At 58.9% G+C, this 18,398-nt stretch overlaps 1 protein-coding gene across 3 annotated transcripts in view; it reads left to right on the top strand.

Moving 5' to 3' along the window:
* Positions 1-18,323, top strand: part of AXIN1 (axin 1) — a 55,161-nt gene extending 36,838 nt beyond the window's left edge. For 2 of the 3 annotated variants that reach the window (XM_027612597.1, XM_027612598.1), the window contains exons 4-11: positions 658-754; positions 4,446-4,583; positions 8,999-9,528; positions 10,269-10,439; positions 13,149-13,394; positions 15,252-15,359; positions 17,094-17,261; positions 17,439-18,323. In XM_027612597.1, the coding sequence (XP_027468398.1) occupies positions 658-754; positions 4,446-4,583; positions 8,999-9,528; positions 10,269-10,439; positions 13,149-13,394; positions 15,252-15,359; positions 17,094-17,261; positions 17,439-17,565 (1,585 nt within the window). In that variant the 3' untranslated portion in view covers positions 17,566-18,323. The remainder of the gene's footprint in view (positions 1-657; positions 755-4,445; positions 4,584-8,998; positions 9,529-10,268; positions 10,440-13,148; positions 13,395-15,251; positions 15,360-17,093; positions 17,262-17,438) is intronic. The other variant, XM_027612599.1, reaches the window with a different exon arrangement.
* Positions 18,324-18,398: the final 75 nt, after the last annotated feature.

Below are 18,398 nucleotides of genomic sequence, written 5' to 3'. Positions count from 1 at the left end.
TGCATGTTTGGATCCTGCTGTCAAGTAAAAGCAGCTCTGCTCTGACAGTGCCCCCCACCCCCCCCCGGGGCCGTGCTGGGGAAGGAGGCCAGGGGGCACAGGTCTTACTGCACCCACTGCAGGCCAGGGAGGCCAAGGTCGTCCAACAGCCAGACGATCTAGAGACTCATCCCTTCCAGCTGTCAGAGTGGGCCGCCCACCTCAGAGCCTTTCAGCGAGGAGGAGACGGGGACGCAGAGGCACCCTGCTCTGGCGAGCATCAGCACGTCCTTTGGGCTCCTGTTAGCCACTGTGCTTCCCAGAGTAGTTTGCTTTATTGATATATTCTAAAGATTTTATGCATTTATTTGACAGAGACACAGCGAGAGAGGGAACACAAGCAGGGGGAGTGGGAGAGGGAGAACCAGGCTTCCTGCTGAGCCCGATGCGGGACTTGATCCCAGGACCCTGGGATCATGACCTGAGCCGAAGGCAGACGCTCAACGACTGAGCCACCCGGGCGCCCCTAAATAAATAAATCTTAAAATGGAAAAACTGTTCTTAGCTTGAAGGCATAGAAAGCGGGCCATGCTGCTCTGCTCCAGGTAGAGCAGCTCAGCAAAGTTTCGTTGAGCTGTTCTGTTTGCCCTCACGCTGGGCTCTCCTTCTTCTGGACAGGGATGGAATCCCACCGTACAGGATCCGCAAGCAGCACCGCCGGGAGATGCAGGAGAGCGTCCAGGTCAACGGGCGGGTGCCTCTACCTCACATTCCTGTAAGTTCGGCTGCATAGCCGTCCCCTTCCCGTCAGGGAGGTCGGGGCTCCCCAGTCCTCTTGGACCATACCCAACCCTTCTCCCTACTCTGCCTGGCCGCCATGGCACTGGGCAGGCGAAAGGCTCTTGCCTGGCTTCTCGTGAGCTCAGCTCACGTCCAGTCACAGCACGTGGTCCCACACGGTCACACCCCGCAGGCTGGAGGCGGCAGCACGGGTGGTTTGTAGGTGCAGCCGGCATAGTCCCCCACAGGACCAGGGAGGGCCTGACACAGCACCTGCTGGGAAGTCTTCCCCCATCCTGTCAAGTGAAGTGCTTCTCCTTGAGGTGGGAGAGCGGCTGTCGGCCCATCACTGGCTTCATGCCTGGGCCCAGCCCCTGCACGGGCCTCCTCACCGGCTCCGTCATCAACACGTAGCAACCCCGGCCCCAGGTTCCTGTGAGCGCTTTCTTCTGCTTCGCCTCATAGGGTGAAAACAGTGAGGGGACTGGTGCCCCGACTGTGGGCGCTGGGGGGCCGCATGGAGCAGGCCGGGCAGCCTGTTGAGGGGACTGGTGTCTCCTACTGTGGGCCCTGGTGGGTTGCACGTAGCAGGCCGGGCAGCCTGTCTCCAGCTGCATAGCTCCCGTGTGGGTGAAGGGAGGGGTAGCTTTCCTTATTCAGCCCACTGACTGAACGAGAGAGATGCTTCTCGGGGAGAGAAGGAAAGCTCTCAGTAGTTTCCAGCCCGTGCGTGCCTGCGAGCTCCTGTTGGCGGTTTCTGTGTGGGATCGCTGCACACCCATCCGTGGTCAGGGCTCCTCGGTTAGAGTCTTCTAGCTTCTCCAGATAACTTTAATTTCCAAATGAGAAAAGTAGTGGTTGACGGTTGAGAAGAAAAGATGTGGGTGTGTTCTTACTTCTGAGGAAAGGGTGGGCCAGCATTTTGTCACCTCCCAGCCCACCCTGGGCATGGCCCAGATTTGGCCTACGTAGGCACTGATGGTGTCTGCTGCTGGGGGAGGAGCAGAAGACGCTGTGGGGAGTGTGTGCGCACTGCCGGTGACCTCCTGGGGCTCCCTCTCAGGGCGCGCCCACCAGGTTGGCTTGTGTTGTTTGGAGCTGCCTGGGCCTGAGCCCAGGCAGGTGCCTGCCCGTGCCTTTGCCTCATTTTGTGGTGTGGCCTGCGTCCCCCACCTCTGCTCTGCAGACGCTGAAACTCAGCACTGGGTCTGGGCAGGGGAAGTAGAAGGGGTATCCCATGTCCCCGAAAGGAAGGGAGTGAGCGGACACAGGAGCCGCGTGGAGGCGCTCCCTCCCCTAGGCCCCGCTGGAGCGTCAGAGTCCATGCTGGTGCAGGAGAAATCTGTGCATCTCTGCTGGCGAAAGGAACAAGTAGAGTGTGCCGAGGGACAGGACACTGACGTCGTCCCAGATGGTCCCTTAGGAAGTATTTGCTCACAGCGGGAAGAAGCGACTTTCTGTGGTGGAACAGACGGATGCTGCCCCTGTGAGGACAGTGAGGAGGGCCTGGCGCCTCCAGGGGCCTCTTGCGGGGAGTGTCACCAGGACACAGCCCACGTTGAGGGCCACCTGCACAAGAACTGGCTTCAGATTGTCAGACGTGACAGGGTCGTGGAAGTGCAGGGACGCAGGAGTGTGGAGAAGCAGCCCAGCTGAGCACCGTGGGCCTCAGTGGGGGAGGGAGAGAAGCAGTGTGGGGCCCGCGTGGCCTTAGGGTCCGGGGTGCCTGCATCAGAAAGCCCTCCTGTGTGGGACACCCGCCAACAGATTCCTGCTGATGGCACATCACGGAGGCAGCTGACTCACGGGGTGCGGGAATAGTGCTTTGCGTGTTCCTGCAACTTTTCTGCCCATCCGCCATCGCCCTGGACGCTTGCTTCTCTCCAGCGGACTTCCCTTCACAGCAGCCCCCCCAGCTTACTCCCCCTTCTCCATAAAATATTGTCCTTTCCTTTGTTTGAGCAAGTAGTCTATGATTTTTGCCATACATTGCTTGTTTTCAGTTGCAGTTCTTTGCTTTTCTGAACAAAGCCATTTTTCCTGGTAGGATAACTCCCTTTTATTTTCAACGGTAATGTTTCTTACCTAACAAACCAGCAAACAGCGGTCCTCATCTTCGCAGAAGTTCTGGAGGGCTGTGATTGCGGTGCGTCCTGTGGCGGGTGACGCCAGCCTGCTCCAGGGTCCTGCGCACATTCCTTTTGTTGTTGGCGGAGGCGGGCCCAGGGAGTGCGTGCCAGACCCGCACGGCCCACGACTGCCCCTCATGCCTTCACTGCACTGCGTGACTTGCAGGGGCTCCCGGGCCAGGCTGAGGGACTGTGTGTCAGGGCCACAAGGGCGCCAGCCGGCACTGACCATCCAGGGGCAAAATGTCTGCTCCTTATGGCTGAGGGAGGGGCCGTTTTCACGCCCCAGGAGGTCCTGGTTCTAATGACTGCAGCTTTTTCCTTTGTGACTGTTTCGTTCCTCCCCAGTTGGAAGGTTGTCGGTTCGTACAGATCTGGTCTTTGTAACTTCTGGCAGGTTGCTACTTTCAGAAGCATAATTGTGCAGCCTAGAGGCTCTTTTCCAGAACCCACGGGCTTGGGGGGTGTGCATCCGCCGCAGGGCCGAGCCTCCCATGTGTCCTTTCGCCGGTGTCACTCCACGTGCATTGTGGTTCGGTCTTGTCAGGACTTTTCTCTCTGCCCGTGGCCTGCATGTCGCGTCACGTGGTCAGGACTGCGAAGCTCTTGCCATCTGGATGTCCGGCCTTCAGCCCTCAGTCCCGTGTGGGTCCCGGCGGCATTCGCTGCTCGGCGCGGTACCCAGAGGAACCAGCACTCCCCAGCCGACCCCACTGGCCTCTGGGCCTCTCTTGTCTGTCTGAATGTCCTGTCCAGGAAGATTCCTTCAGAGCCTCAGCCTCTTGGCCGTCCCCACTGCCCAGGCTCTTCTGGGAACACTGGACACCCCCAGCTGCCCCTTCCTCTTGGGTCTGGCCTCCTCGCCTCCAGGACAAACTCCTGTCCAGCATTAGGCACCACTGGATGTTCAAGAAAGTTCCTGTGTGTGTCCGTGTGTGTCCGTGTGTGTGGGAGGGAATGACAGTAACTGGCAGGTAGCAGCACTTACTCTCTGTGCTGTGCAGGACGGTTGCGGGCCGTCTCTCCCCCGGGGCTCCTGGGCTTGGCCTCTCCCTCCTGCATGGTCCTTGCAGCCCTCCCTTCCCCCTTAGCAGGCCTCACTGGGGACTGGCCTGGCCAGTCGTGTTAGAGGCCCTTCTCTGGGCTAGGCTGGGGGGGGCGCCAAGGTGAAGGGCACACCTGGGCTTGGGACACCGGAAACCTCCTACTAGCTGGGGCCCTGCCAACCGCTGCCCTGATGACCTAACCAGACCCAACCCGGCTCCTGTCTGCTCCAGACCTCCAGTTCTCTTCTCTTGAGGCTTGGGAAGCGTTGCTAGAGCTCTGTTCGTCCTCCTCGGTCAGGGCTGGGTGAAGGACAGCTTCAGTCCGACAAAGGGGGCAGCGAGGAGGTGGACACCAAGCGAAAGGGAGAAAACGTGAACACTTGCTTGAAGAGAAAGTGCAGATTTCATAGGCTATTTCTTGTCACCTAGCAAGAGCTTGCCTGCCATCTTGGCGTGGGGGTGGCGGTTGAGAGCTGCACGTGGCTGGCTCATCAGCGGTGTCTCCTTGTAGCGCACTTACCGAATGCCAAAGGAAATCCGTGTGGAGCCCCAGAAGTTCGCCGCGGAGCTCATCCACCGCCTGGAGGCCATCCAGCGGACACGGGAGGCCGAGGAGAAGCTGGAGGAGCGGCTGAAACGCGTCCGGATGGTGAGTGGGCGCCCCCTGGGGAAGGCCACACCACATCTCCGTTCCTGAATTATCTTCGTGTGGTTGGGTTGAGACAGCTTTAGGCCCCAAGGAGCCCTCTCCAGGGTCTCCCAGCGTGCTGGCTCCTGATGCTCCCTGACCCTGTCCTGGGGTCTGGCTGCTCTCCTGGGACACCTGCCCCTCTGAAGCCCCCACCATGCATGCCCGGCCTTCATGTCTCCTGGGGGGCAGGTGCCCATGGTGGGGGGGGGGCAGGCGAGCCGAGGCCTGGAGCAATCCATAGGCACTCAGCAGCAGCTCCTTGGGCCTGTGTGGGGCTGGGGTTCCTCGACCTCCTTCTTACGGGAAGACAGTTCAGAGGCGGGCTCTCAGGTCCGGGCCCCTTCCCACTCCCCTCCCCTCACTGCTGCAGGCTCTCAGGGCTGGTCCTCCCATCTGCCTTGCTGGCCACATCTCCATGTCCCCTAGGCCCCCTCGGGGTGTGGAACTGTGAATTTCCCTGAGTGCTGATAGATGGAGGCCTGTCGTGGACACGGCCCAGTTCCGTGCCACGTGCATGTGCAGAGCAGAGCGTGTACTTGGCAGGAAGGGATGGTAGCTCCCCCTTGTCATCTCAGAACACAGAAAGGCTCTAGTTTCAGACATACTTCTGGGTATCTTGTTTTCTGACCTGTGGCCTTCCTTGATAGAGTGCTGGATACTAAGGAAATTTAGTATGATTTGTAATTTATTTGCTTTAAACCTTTTCCACTTATAACTGCCAAAGAGACACTGTGCTTTTGTTGTCCCTGTGTGTCATCCTGCAAGATTCACTTCCACACACGTTCATGGGCTTCTGTGCTGAATCATTGATGACAAGCAAGCCCCTCGAGTGAGGCCCTCCCCAGCTCCCCACACCTTACGAGGCTGTTTCTCCTCGAGGCCATTGCAGCCTGTCGTCCTGGAGCCGCAGGCCTCTGAGTCCCTGGAGTCAGGCCTCTGCTTTTCTCTGAGCACGTGGAATTCCCTGCAGACGTTAAAAGTGGGGGTGCCTGGCCGGCTCAGGTAGAGTGTGTGACTCTTGATCTCAGGGTCATGAGTTCAAGCCCCATGTTGAGGGTAGAGTTTAAGAGAAAGAAAAAAGAAAAAATGATAAAAGAAAAAAATGGTCACCACCACTTGGGTGTCTTCTCTTCTTTCCTCAATATTTTAAGCCCAGCACCTTAAGCTCAAAAATGTGATGGTGCTTAGAGAAGGTATTTCTCTACCTGACGTTTGTATTTACAATACACCCCTGAGCCCTCCGCAGACTCTTGTCAGAACCCCTCAGCAGGGGCCTGCCATCTTTCACTTCGCATGCTCCCAGGTGGGTCGTGTGCACCCGACATCTGGAGACGCTGCTGTGAGGGTGGTCCTGGGCCACAGCCCACGGCTATGCTCAGTGGGTTCCACGGCTGTGCCCTGCAGCTGTCCTCCAGGTTTCTGGAGCTCCCTCATGTGACACCCAACTTTGAAACAAGGGGCCTGCCCCCCCCACATGTGTTTCACATTTCACATAGCTTCTCAGAACCTGGGGTTGGTGGTGGGTACCAGGAAGGCGGGTGTGGTTGCTGAGGCAATTGGGCTGAGGGCGGTGCTCTCCGGGAGGGAATCTGCATGCACACATTTTCAAGCACTGTGCAGGGACACGTATGTGAGCGTGGCCGGCGTCCCGTGCTCCCTCCCTCATAGAGACCAGGGCCCCACAACGCAGGTGCCGGCCCGAGGGTCTGCGTGTGCTGACGTGCTGGGTTCCAGCGAGGCCACCTCTTCCTTGGGGTCCTCCCAGAGGCCTTAGTGACGGGGGGCTGTCAGGAGCAGAGTGGCGGGAAATGGGGCATGTTGTAGCAGGCGACAAGGCTGGTGCACTGCACCATCTGGATGAGGCTGCCCTCCGCGAGCCTCAGTCAACAGCTCTCAAACAGCTCATGAAATAAGAGTACATGAGACGTTTTGTGAAAGAAGCTTGGGAGGAAGAGTTCACCTTTTGCTGTAGGATCGAGTTTTTATACTTGGGCCAAGTTTTCAGTCTTGGCTCAGCGGCTCTGTGCCTGTGGTCCTGGCAGGTCAGCGTTCTCGGCGGGCATCTTAGAGGCAGCTTAGCTGCAGGTACTTGGTGGAGTCGCAGTCTCCTCTTCTCCGGGGCATCCCTAGCAGGTCCGCGTGGCTATGCCCGGACCCAGCAGGAGCCCTCACTCACAGAGGGGCAGCACCTGGCCACAAGGACTAGCCGGTGCTCCGTGACCTCACAGAATATGTTCGATCCACCAGCTCCTGTGTTTCTGTCCTGTCAGTTCAGCAACTAATGGGCAGGCACGTGGCCTCAGCTCAGGTGTGCGGCCCCATGCAGGGCCTGCGGTGGCCTCTGGCCGGGGGTGCCGGGCTCAGCCGCTGCAGCCATGTTGTTCCCACAGGCGCCCCTCAGTCTTCAGGGCGGCCCACGGCCCCACCGCCGGCAGCGCGGTCTCATCTCTCATCCTTTGTGTTTCAACACAGAAACCCAGGAGAAAATCAAATTTAATTACCTGTGTACAGGGAATCCACATGGACATGAGACTCCTGATGTTGTATGATTTTGTATCCTATATAAATGTGCCATAAATTAGTCTTTCTTAAGAATAACTATAGGGATGCCTGGGTGGCTCAGTCGTTAAGTGTCTGCCTTCGGCTCAGGTCATGATCCCAGGGTCCTGGGATCCAGCCGGGCATCGGGCTCCCTGCTCAGTGGGGAGTCTGCTTCTCCCTCTCCCACTCCCCCTGCTTGTGTTTCCTCTCTCACTATATTTCTTTCTGTGTCAAATAAATAAAATCTTTTAAAAAAGGAAAAGAACTACACATTTTAAAATAACTTATTTTTTGGGGGGTGCCTGGGTGGCTCAGTCAATTCAGCATCTGCCTTTTGGTTTCAGCTCAAGTCACAATCTCAGGGTTGTGGGATCGAGCCCCACGTCAGGCTTTGCACTCAGCGGGGAGCCTGCTTCAAGATTCTCTCCTTCTGCCTCTTCCCACTGCATGTGCGTGCTCGCTCTCTCTCAAATTAATAAATTTTTGAAAAAAATGACTTATTTTATTGTAAAATTTGGAAAATAAGAACAAAGAAGAAAGTGAAAACTATTAGCTAGACAATTGAGTTAAGCGTATAACATTTCAAAACCCTAAAATTGATTTCCTCCATACACAGAGCCGCTGAGACAGACTGGTTCTCGGCCCAGGGTGTCTCCAGCTCGCACCCCCTGGGGATGGAGAGAGCCCCCCTTGCTCACTGAGGCTTTCGGGGGGTCACTTTCAGTGCCCTGGGGAGGGTAGGCCAGAGGGGTCGGGATGGGGACATGGGGTGGGGTGTGGGAGCCCAGGGTCCCAGTGTGAGCCCGTGAGGGGCACATGCACTGTCCACCCGTCCATGTGCCCATCCCTCTGTCCTTCTCACTGCCACCTCCACCCTGAGCAGGACTGACGTGTCTGCAGCTGACCACCCGTGCTAGTGACATTTAGATACTTTCCCGTTAAGTGAGAAGTTTTGTGGCCAAGTTTTTGAGGTTTGCTTATAGTATACTACGGGGGTATCTACCCTGTGCTTTTTGGTTATTACCAAATTTACTCAACATTATTCTGGTTTGCACAGTTCAGTGAAATGAGAAAATCAACATGAGATGTATCTTTTGGAATCAGACTGACCAGATGTTTATGTTGACAGATGTGGGTCTGTGGACCGTCAGACAAATGAAATTCAGCTGGTTCCGTGTGAGAATTTACTAAGAAACACAGAGTAAGATAATTAAGCAGAAAACAAGAGCTCTTCTGTGCAAGGCCAATATTCCCTTTGGAAATATAATGGAAAATATGGCAATAAAATTGAGGAATAGGAGGGGCGCCCAGCCGGCTCAGCCAGAGGAGCATACGACTCTTGGTCTCAGGGTTGTGGATTTGAGCCCCACATTGGGGGTGGAGATGACTTAAATAAAAGTTTAAAATTTTTTTTTTAATTTTTAAAAATTGAGGAATAGGAAAATCAATTGAAAAGGTAAAAATATCTTTATTGAGAAATCTGAAAGGGAACTCAGTGTGGAGGTTTCTCAGTGGGCAGGACATAGGCTGACATAGTGACCCTGGGCCTGATGGTCCACGGTGGTCACGTGCACGTGTGCGAGTTCTCAGGCGGGCGCAGCTCCGCATCCTGGAGCTCAGTGCTTGCGGCCGGGTGGGGGCTGGGAGCCCTCTCGTCGTCCTCGAGTCAAGATAGCAGTATGTCCAGCACCTCACCTGGCCCCGCCTCATCCTGGGCTCGGGGCTCCGGACCCTCAGGACAGTGCTGCCAGGCTTATGTCTTTGTGACCCCAAATGTGAGATTTCTGTGACACAGCCAGTGCCGGACGCTGACCCGTGGTCTTGTCCTGCAGGAGGAAGAAGGCGAGGATGGTGACATGCCCACTGGCCCCCCGGGGGCCAGTCATAAGCTGCCTTTGGCCCCTGCCTGGCACCACTTCCCACCCCGCTATGCAGACGTGGGCTGCATGGGACTGCGGGACGCGCACGAGGAGAACCCCGAGAGCATCCTGGATGAGCACGTGCAGCGGGTCATGAGGACGCCTGGCTGTCAGTCACCAGGGCCCGGCCACCGTTCCCCCGACAGTGTGCACGTGCCCAAGATCGTGGGGGTGCTGGGGGGCATGCCCTCTGGGCATGGTAAGCACGGGCCCAAGTCAGGGACAAAGCTGGACACGGCTGGCCCGCACCTCCACAGGCATGGCCACCACCACAGCCACCACAGTGCGGCCAGGCCCAAGGAGCAGGCGGATGCTGAGGCTGCCCGCCGGGTGCAAGGCGGCTTCACTTGGGGCCCGGAGCTGCACGGCCACGCAGCCAAGCCCCGCGGCCACTCGGAGAGTGTGGGCGCTGCCCCCAGCGCCAGCGACAGCCTGGCCTACAGGTGAGTGTCTGGCGGCCTGAGCCTTGCTTTGGGATCGGGGCTGTGGTTCCTTTGTCTCCGAGCCTGTGTCCGTGAGGGCCACATGTGTCTTCCCGGGGAGGAAGGTCACAGTGAGAAGCTGTATCTCCTGTGGATTCTGTCCTGGCTTCCTAGCCCAGGATTCCCCTGTAAAAGTCATTCAGCCATGAGGGGCACCTGGGTGGCTCAGCCGGTCGAGCATGCGACTCTTGGCTTTGGCTCAGGTCATGATCTCAGGGTCCTGAGATCAAGGCCTGTGTTTGGGTGCCGCACTTAGTGGGGAGTCTGCCTTTCTCCCTCTGTCTCTCCCTTTACCTCTGCTCTTCTCCTCACTTGTGTGCCACGCTATCTTGTGCTAGCTCTCTGTCAAATCTTTAGAAAAATAATTCAAAAAAATCAAAGTTATTCAGCCACAGTCCACGGCAGAGTCCGGGCACCACGCACGGGTGCTGGGCCACCCAGGGCTCCAGCCTTGAAGGGTGCGTAGGTAAAGATGCGCCTGTTTCAGAGGGAGGCGTCTGGGCAAGGAGTGACTGGGTCCTGGGGCTGCCACCACCAGGTGGGTGAAGGACAGGTGCTCTAGCCCTCCCAGCTGGTGCTGTCTGGACACCTTCCTCCACATCCCACCAAACAAACCCCCGGCAGCCCCCCAGCATTGTCACAGCTGCCCAGTGTCAGGCCAGGTCACGTCAGCAGGTGACGCCCAGCTCTTGTTTTTGCAGCGGGAAGGCTGGTACTGCCTCCAGGAGAAATGCTAAGAAGGCTGAGTTGGGGAAGAGTGCCGGCACTGAGGTGCCAGGCCCGTCAGAAGACACGGAGAAGAACCAGAAGATCATGCAGTGGATCATCGAGGGGGAGAAGGAGATCAGCAGGCACCGCAAGGCCGGCCACGGGTAAGAAGTGTCCAGTGTCCTGGGGCGGGGGCACCAGTGTGGAGTGTTAGCCTGATGAGCCTCCGGCCCATGGCTGCCAGTGCCCTTGAAACGGTGGCCTGGCCACCCACGGTCTCCTCACGTGGCACGTACATCGGGAGCAAGATCTCCGTGGCCATGTGAGCTTGCTGACGCCTGCCCCGTCCCCTGTGGGCCCTGATGCTGCCTCAGTGTCCTGGGCAGGAGTGCCCGCTGGTGAGATCAATCTCGAGTCACTGTGCCTCTTTCTGAGTCCCTCCTGCTGTGCCCCACCCGCCAAGGAGGGGCCCTGCTGCCACATGGCTGCTCTCACGAGGTTATTTCTGGGGTGGTGACGCCTCCACGTGACAGTGACCTAAGTTCCTGGGGAAGTTAGGCTGGTACCTGCCCATCACCCTGGACAGAGCCCCCAGGAGAAGCCATCTGTGTTTGCAGTGGGTCGTGCCCCCGGCCGTCTGTGGCGTCTGCATCCCTCTGAGCTCTGTGTGGCCCCCATAGGGCCAAGAGGCTGCTCTGGACAGCGTGGAGCCAGGCCTGCAGACAAGCCGCTGCTGCCCCACGTAGGGGACTGGGGCTGGCTCAGACACACCCCTGGCCTGTGGACACATCACATCACTCCCAGGACCCCTGCCTGGGCCCTGGGGCTCGTGGCATCTGCTGCGTGGTGGGTGGGCTTCCCCTACTTCTCAGTCTCAGACTTGCCTGATCCTCCATCTTGGACATGGTTGGGGAGGGTGGAGTATGCGGGGGGGGCAGGGGGGCGGGGGTCCTGAGTGGTGAGATGGGGTGGTGCCGCCCGCCTCTGGGTCCCCATGTCTGGGTCCCCGTGTCTGGTCTCCACGTGGCCCTGGGGACGAGCAAAGTCACAAAACCTGTCCTGGGTGAGGGGTCTCTCCAGAGCCCCTCTCTTGTTCTGGTTGGGGTGGGGTGGATTGTTGGTTTCTCTAGATTTCTTTCTTTTTGGGGTTTTCATAAGGAATGGCTCTGTCCTGGCCACTCCTCCCTCCCCGAATGAAGGGCTTCTGTGGTTGAAGAGTAAAAGGCACATCTGGAAACAGTCTTAGATTGGAAGGTGCTTGCTGTCAGGACAGGCCGTTATTTATTAAATGACGGTGTTTCAGTATCCCCTTGAGGTCCCTCTGGTCTCTCTAGAGTTGGGGGCATGGGGCAGGGAGAGGGAGGACCTGGTGGGGCCAGGAGGTATGGGGGACAGGGAGTGGGGGTGGGAGGAGGGGTGGGGGGAGATGGGTTGGAGGGGATGGTGTGGCGAGATGAGGGGTTCCAGGGAGATGGGAGGGGATGGGGTTTGGGAGGAAATGGGGGAGGGGAGGTTGGGTACAGATGGGGGCAGGAAGGGGGTGTGGGTTGGGCCCCAGAGGGAGGTCTCCTTGTGGCTGGCCTTATGTCTCTTTAGGAGGAAGAGCCCACCTCCCCCTGGGGTGTCGAGCCTTGGGCACTTCCAGGGTCATGAGGGCACTGAGCCTACCCACTCCCCAGGGGGCCCTCTTCTTGGGGCTCTTTCCTGGCGCTAAACCCCTTTTCCGAGGGCTCCGGCCATGGCTAAAAGAGGCTGATGTTTTCCCTGGAACTCACTCGGGTTGAGCAGAGGCGTAACTGCGCGGTCATAAAGTATATTCTGTGTTTAGTAACAAAGGCACAGGTATGCTATCGCACTGAGGGGAAAAGTCAGAAAAAATTATATGTTCAGAGTTATGCCAATTAGTATTTTTAACAGGGAAGAGAATATACCAACCAAGTAGGTATTTCTAAATTATGATGTTTTGGGTTCATATTTTTTTTGAGTTTTCTGTATATTTCAGGTTTCTCACAAAGCGCATTTATTTTGATATTAAAATGTTTTTTAAAAACTAAAAACTTTTGGGCGCCTAGGTGGCTCTGTTGGTTGGGTGGCTGCCTTCGGCTCAGGTCGTGATCCTGGAGTCCCAGGATCGAGTCCCGCATCAGGCTCCCTGCTCAGCAGGGAGTCTCCTTCTCCCTCTGACCCTCCCCCCTCTCGTGCTCTCTCTCTCTCTCTCAAATAAATAAAATCTTTAAAAAAATAAAAATAAAATAAAATAAAAACTAAAAACTTTTTTTTAAAAAAAGCCTGTATAACATAGGATTTATATCTCAATAAAATCATTAAAAATTCGTTATAAAAGGGGCACCCGGGTAGGTCAGGTCTTAGTCTCAGGGTTGTGAGATCAAGCCCCACAATTGGCGGGGAGTCTGCTTGAGGGTCCCTCTGCCCCTCCCCCCACTCCCTCTTTCATCTCTCTCTCTCAGATAAACATTTTTTTAAAAATTACAGGCACCTGGGTGGCTCAGTTGGTTGGGCGACTGCCTTCGGCTCAGGTCATGATCCTGGAGTCCCGGGATCGAGTCCCGGGATCAAGTCCCGCATCAGGCTCCCTGCTCGGCGGGGGGTCTGCTTCTCCCTCTGACCCTCCCCCTCTCATGCTCTCTCTCAAATAAGTAAATAAAATTTTAAAAAAATAAAAAAATAAAAATTACAGAAGAAGCGTGCCACAAAGGAATGTGTGTATCACGTACAGGAGGAAGCTGTGGACGTCCACCTGGCGGCCAGGGTCAGTGCTGTGCTTGGTCTCCCCTGGCCCTGCCCCAGTTCCTGGCACCCGCCCGTGGCCAGGCTTTCAGATGCTGCCACGCCTTGTTCTCTTACTCCCGAAGGTCTTCTGGCGCCAAGAAGCAGCAGGCCCACGAGAGCTCCAGGCCCTTGTCCATCGAGCGTCCTGGGGCTGTGCACCCTTGGGTCAGTGCTCAGCTCCGGAACTCCGTCCAGCCCTCTCACCTCTTCATTCAAGACCCCACCATGCCTCCCAATCCAGCCCCCAACCCCCTGACCCAACTGGAGGAGGCCCGCAGGCGTCTGGAGGAGGAAGAGAAGAGAGCCAGCAAGTTACCCTCAAAGCAGAGGTATGGGGGCGTCAGGGAGAGCAGGCCGCACTCCCTGCTAGGGCCACTCCAGCTTCTGTGCTACTGCTTTGGGGCTAAGGTTTTCCAAGGCCTAAGGCCCCCGTGCTGGCTGCCCACTGGTAGTCCTGGTTTCTTTCCCCCGAGGGCCGCGCGGGGCGTGGCAAGCAGCCCTGCTGTGTGACCAGGGTCTGGGAGGGCATGTGGTCGTTACACTGTCCTTCTGGGGACGGAGGGGGAGCCCTCTCTGTTCCGTGAGCGTACTCCTCCCATGTCTTTGCGGGAGCCCGCAGTGTCTGTCGCCGCACAGAGCAGCTAGAGCTTGCCGTCAGGTCACCCTGGCTGCTGTGCAGGCTGAGCTCACAGTGGGGTCCTGGGGTTCCTGGCTGCCTCTGCAGCCCCAGGAAGGGGGGCCGTAAACCGTGCCATCTGCAGGTAGGATGGTTAGCTTTGCTCAAGTACAGGCAGATGTGGAAGTCTTCTCCTGGAGGGACCCCAGCGCCAGAGTCCCCTTTGCTGGGAGCACCCCTCTCTGATAGCAGGTCTTCTCTCCAGGCCAGAATGTTGTTTCCCCACCTTTTCGGCTGGGCCTTGAGGTCACTTTTCCCAGAGGGATCAGGGTCTCTGAGGGGGGCCTGGAAACCTGCATTTCCCACCCAGCACCTAGAGCATGGTCACACGGTGGCCCTGTTCTCCTCGGACGTTGTCGGCACCCCTTGTCCAGTCTGTGGTCGCTGGTTATCCTTCCCAGGGACCTCCCTGTGTGGGGGGCTGTCCAGCTCTGGGGAGGCTGGTATCAGTGCTTGTCTCATCAGGCAGAGCCCCAAGTCTGAGTGTGTCCCCTGGCCATTGCGGGTAACCACGTTTATGGCACCTGTCTCACACCCTGTGATCCTGTCAGCATAGAGTGAGAGGGCCAGCCCGGCACAGGAGGCCTGGGCTGGTGCGGTCTGATGGGGCCGACGGGGGAGTGGGGGGGCCATCTGGGAAAGGGCTGGGGCATGTGGGTAGGAGGTGCTCTCTGCACAGACTCTCTGCAGGATCTCTGTGGGACTATTGTCCCTGCCATGCTCTGGGGGTGCCAGGCTCACGTCTGCTCTTCCCGCCGGCACCCAGCGGGCCCTGCACATGCCCTGCTGGCCGGACACACCGCACAGTCACAAGCCTTCGGGGATGCGTGTTTCGGGCTGTGAGCCTCCTGACGGGGTGTTGGCCTGCGGTTGGCGTCTGCACGTGTCATCGGTTCAGGGCGTGTAGGCCTTTTGTAAATGGCCACAGACACGAGTGAAGGTCCAGAGACAGCAATGGGGGTGCTGGGCCGTCCCCGCGCTCCTTGTGGGGTGACCCCCCCTCCGGTTGGTGGAAGACAAGTCACTATCAGGGCTGCACAACATCATGCCTGTGGCGGGCAGCCGTGTGGAGAGGTGCTGCTGGGCAACCAGCCCTGGGACAGGCCTCCCCAGCTGCTCGGGATGGAGCGGCGTGGAGCACTGATGAGGAAGAACTGTGTGCACAGAGGTGGCCAGAGGCAGGCCCTCTCCAGAAGTCCCTTCTCGGTGTGGATGAAGTGACAAGACCCAGGCGCCTCAGAGCGGTGGTTCCCGAGTGTGGTCCTGGGAGCTGTCATCCAGCGAGGAGTCTGGGAACTCTGGACTGACTGAAGCAGCGCCAGTCTCCTGACCGGCCCGATGAGCCCTTGATATTCCAGTGCCGTGGTTTGGTGTTTTGTCTGCTCACACAGTAGGAGCCTTGTTTGGTGGTGACGGACCCTGTTGGGGCCCTGCTCCGTGTGCCGGTCTGTGGCCCCACTGTCACCGCGGAGCCCAGCCCCCGCGGCTCACTCACGTGGTTGTTCCCTAGGTATGTACAGGAGGTCATCCAGCGGGGGCGCTGCTGCGTCAGGCCAGTGTGCACACCCGTGCTGAGCGTGGTGCCAGCCGTGTCGGACTTGGAGCTCTCCGAGACAGAGTACGTGCGCCCCCCGCGGGTCCCGGTACTGCTTACCCAGACCGCGCGCCGGCCAGGCCCGCGGTGGAGCCGCTCTTCCCAGGACAGGATTTGGGGCACCACGCTGGAAGAGGTGGGGCTGGGCTCAAGCTTCATGTCTCCATGGAAGGAGACGCAGGCCGTCCTCGTGTGACCCGTGGCGGCAGGCCGGAGAGGAAGTTCTGCTCTGCTTCCTCCGCTCTGGCCACGCCCCCCACCCCCCTTTACTTTCCTGAGCTTCCCGGCCGGCCCTGGGGCTCACTGGTGTGTGACTGGCCGTGTTTGCCCTGGCTCGGCCACCTGAAAGCACCTGCCCCTGTGGTGTGGGTGCATCCAGATGCTGTGCGCACGCTGAGCCTTGCTCTGTTCTTGTGTGGAACGCAGGAATGCGTTGGCGTGTCTGCTCCCAGGCCTGTGTGGAGCAGCGTGGGTGCTGGGGCCCCTGTGTAGACGGTGCTGGCTGCCCAATCCCTGCACTTCTGCTCAGGACAGAGCAGAAAGAGGGGGTCCCCCACCTCATCGCAGACCATGCTTTGTCACGTCCAGCCGGATGCTTGAGTGACTCAGCCTCCCCACCAGCTCACTCCTTAAGGGTGGCCTCTGGAAAAGCAGGGACCCCCCCCGCCTCCCTTCTGTAGAGAACGGGCCCCCAGAGGACCCCCCCCACGTGAGGTTGCAGGACTGAGGGAAGGAAAGCATGCACCTGGGAGCCTGGCTTGAGCAATGGATGGCCACATAGCCCAACTGGCCGCCTAGTGTGTGCCCAGGAGCACCAGGGAGAGAGGGTCTGCAGGGAGAGAAGAGCCCAAGTGAGCTCAGATGGTCAGATGGCCTCTCGACAGGACACCATATGCCCGGCTGGCAGGGGCCAGGGGCCGTGTCCGCGTCCACCTGGGCAGCTCTGGGGAGCGGTCATGGGGACGAGAGCTTCTGGCCGGCCGAAGGCTGCTCACTGTGGTCACAGACACGGCAGCTGCTCAGCACCCGTCAGGATGAGTGGTCCTGGGCAGGAGACGGTGCTGGCCTCGTGCCCTTCTCTGCAAGTCTGGCTGGCCACTGCCTCTGCTCTTCAGACAGGTGCTCTGCCTGGGACAGGGGCAGGTCCATTTCCAGATCCGTGCACGGTGTGGTCTGTCCAGCCACTGGCCTCAAGAGGCTTCTGAAACTTTAGGGCTCTAGGCCTTTCCTAGCATACAGGGAGTGCAGCCCAGCCTATAGGTGGGGGCTGCATTGGTTCCAGGAGCCTGGGCGTCTTAGGATCCACCATGGGTTCTGGCCCTGAGAAGCTTGTTCGCCCATGTTGATGTGGTCTGGGTAGGGGGTGCCCCCCCACCCGCAGTCAGCTCAGACCACAGGGAGGCCTGAGGCCATGCAGTGGGTGCAGGAGGGTGATGGGCAAACCGAGGCCCTGGCTGCTGTGGGGCAGGTGGGCGGGCGGGTGAGAGATGAGCTGGTGTCTTTGCTGTGGATCTGAGAGAGCATGGGCCCGGTGCAGGACCGGCACCTCGGGATGGGACACCGCATGGAGTGAGGCCCCCGGGGGCTGGAGGTGGCGCTCCGGGCGAGGGGGTGTCAGGGCCTTTGCACACGAGGCGTTGAGGATGGCGAGGCCCACCGTCTGGCCCTTGCCTAGTGTTTCCTGCGGTCCTGAGGCCCTTTGGGGTGTGCCCTGTGAGACCCCGAGCCCAGCAGTCATCACTGCTCCTCTGCCTCCAGGACGAAGTCCCAGCGGAAGGCGGGCAGTGGGAGTGCCCAGCCATGTGACAGCATTGTGGTGGCTTACTACTTCTGCGGGGAGCCCATCCCCTACAGGACCCTGGTGCGGGGCCGCGCAGTCACCCTGGGCCAGTTCAAGGAGCTGCTGACCAAGAAAGGCAACTACAGGTGAGAGCCGAGGAGCTGGCTAGGGGCAGGGGACCCCGCGTGTGGTCACTGCACGTGTTCGGTGTCGGCCCCCAGCAAACGGGCAGCAGGGTCTGCCGCCACATGAGGGAGGGTGGGGCTGCCGGGCCCGGAGAGGAGGGCACAAGGCTCTCGTCTCCTCTCGTCCCCGTCCTGCAGATACTACTTCAAGAAAGTGAGCGATGAGTTTGACTGCGGAGTGGTGTTTGAGGAGGTTCGGGAAGATGAGACCGTCCTGCCCGTCTTTGAGGAGAAAATCATTGGCAAGGTGGAGAAGGTGGACTGACGGGCGGGCCTGGCCTCTGTGCTGGGTTGGGCCTGCGTCGGGCCGGGGCGGGGGGCCGCACGCAGAGCGTCAGAGGGTCGTGCTGTGTTGTGTGCTTCACGCAGCTGCTGGGAGAAGGCCAGGTGCTGCCCGCCCTGCAGCCGGCCTCCTCTTGGGTCCATCTGTGTGCAGATGGGTGGGGGTACCTCTGCGTGGTCCCACAGGCCTCCACCCTGCAGCTGACAAGGAGGGTGCCCTGTCCGCTCCTCAGTGATACTCAGAGAGTCCGCCTGAGCGGGGAGCCCGCCATGGGGCCGCATCAAACATCCTCCTCTCCAGCGGTGCCCCGCTGCTGACGGCGGGCAGACGCACCCGCTCCTCGCCCTGGCGCTCACACCGCAGGCTCTGCCCCACCCTCTGGGACTTGTCCGCCACATGGTACCCCGGTCAGGCCTAGCCTAGGCCTGGGGCGCCAGGGGCCCTGTGGGGGCCTCTGTAAATTGTACATGTCACCGAGTGCCTTCGACACAGCTTGTCTCTTGCCTGCCACTGTGTGGATCCGGTGATGGAGCCCCTTACTGCTCTCCCTCCTCCATCCTCATTTCCAGAGCGCTGGCTCAGCGGGTCCCGGGCCCCTCCCCTCTAAGGGCCCATGTAAATATGTACATTTCTCAGGCCAGGGCCAGTGGGGGGCTGCCCCCGCCCATTTTTCATGCGCTGACTTGTACAATTATCTTTTCAAAGGTACTTGGATAATAATGAAATAAAATCATTTTTGAACCTTCTCTGGCTGTGGAGTGTACCTGTCTTCTGTGGTGGGGCCTGGCTGGATGGCCTGCCATCCCCTGCAGGCC

The sequence above is a fragment of the Zalophus californianus genome, chromosome 10, assembly GCF_009762305.2.
Source record: "Zalophus californianus isolate mZalCal1 chromosome 10, mZalCal1.pri.v2, whole genome shotgun sequence".
In the NCBI taxonomy this organism is placed as follows: Eukaryota; Metazoa; Chordata; class Mammalia; order Carnivora; family Otariidae; genus Zalophus; species Zalophus californianus.
Note: the sequence above shows the minus strand (reverse complement) of the source record. Positions and strands in the feature narration are given on the sequence as shown.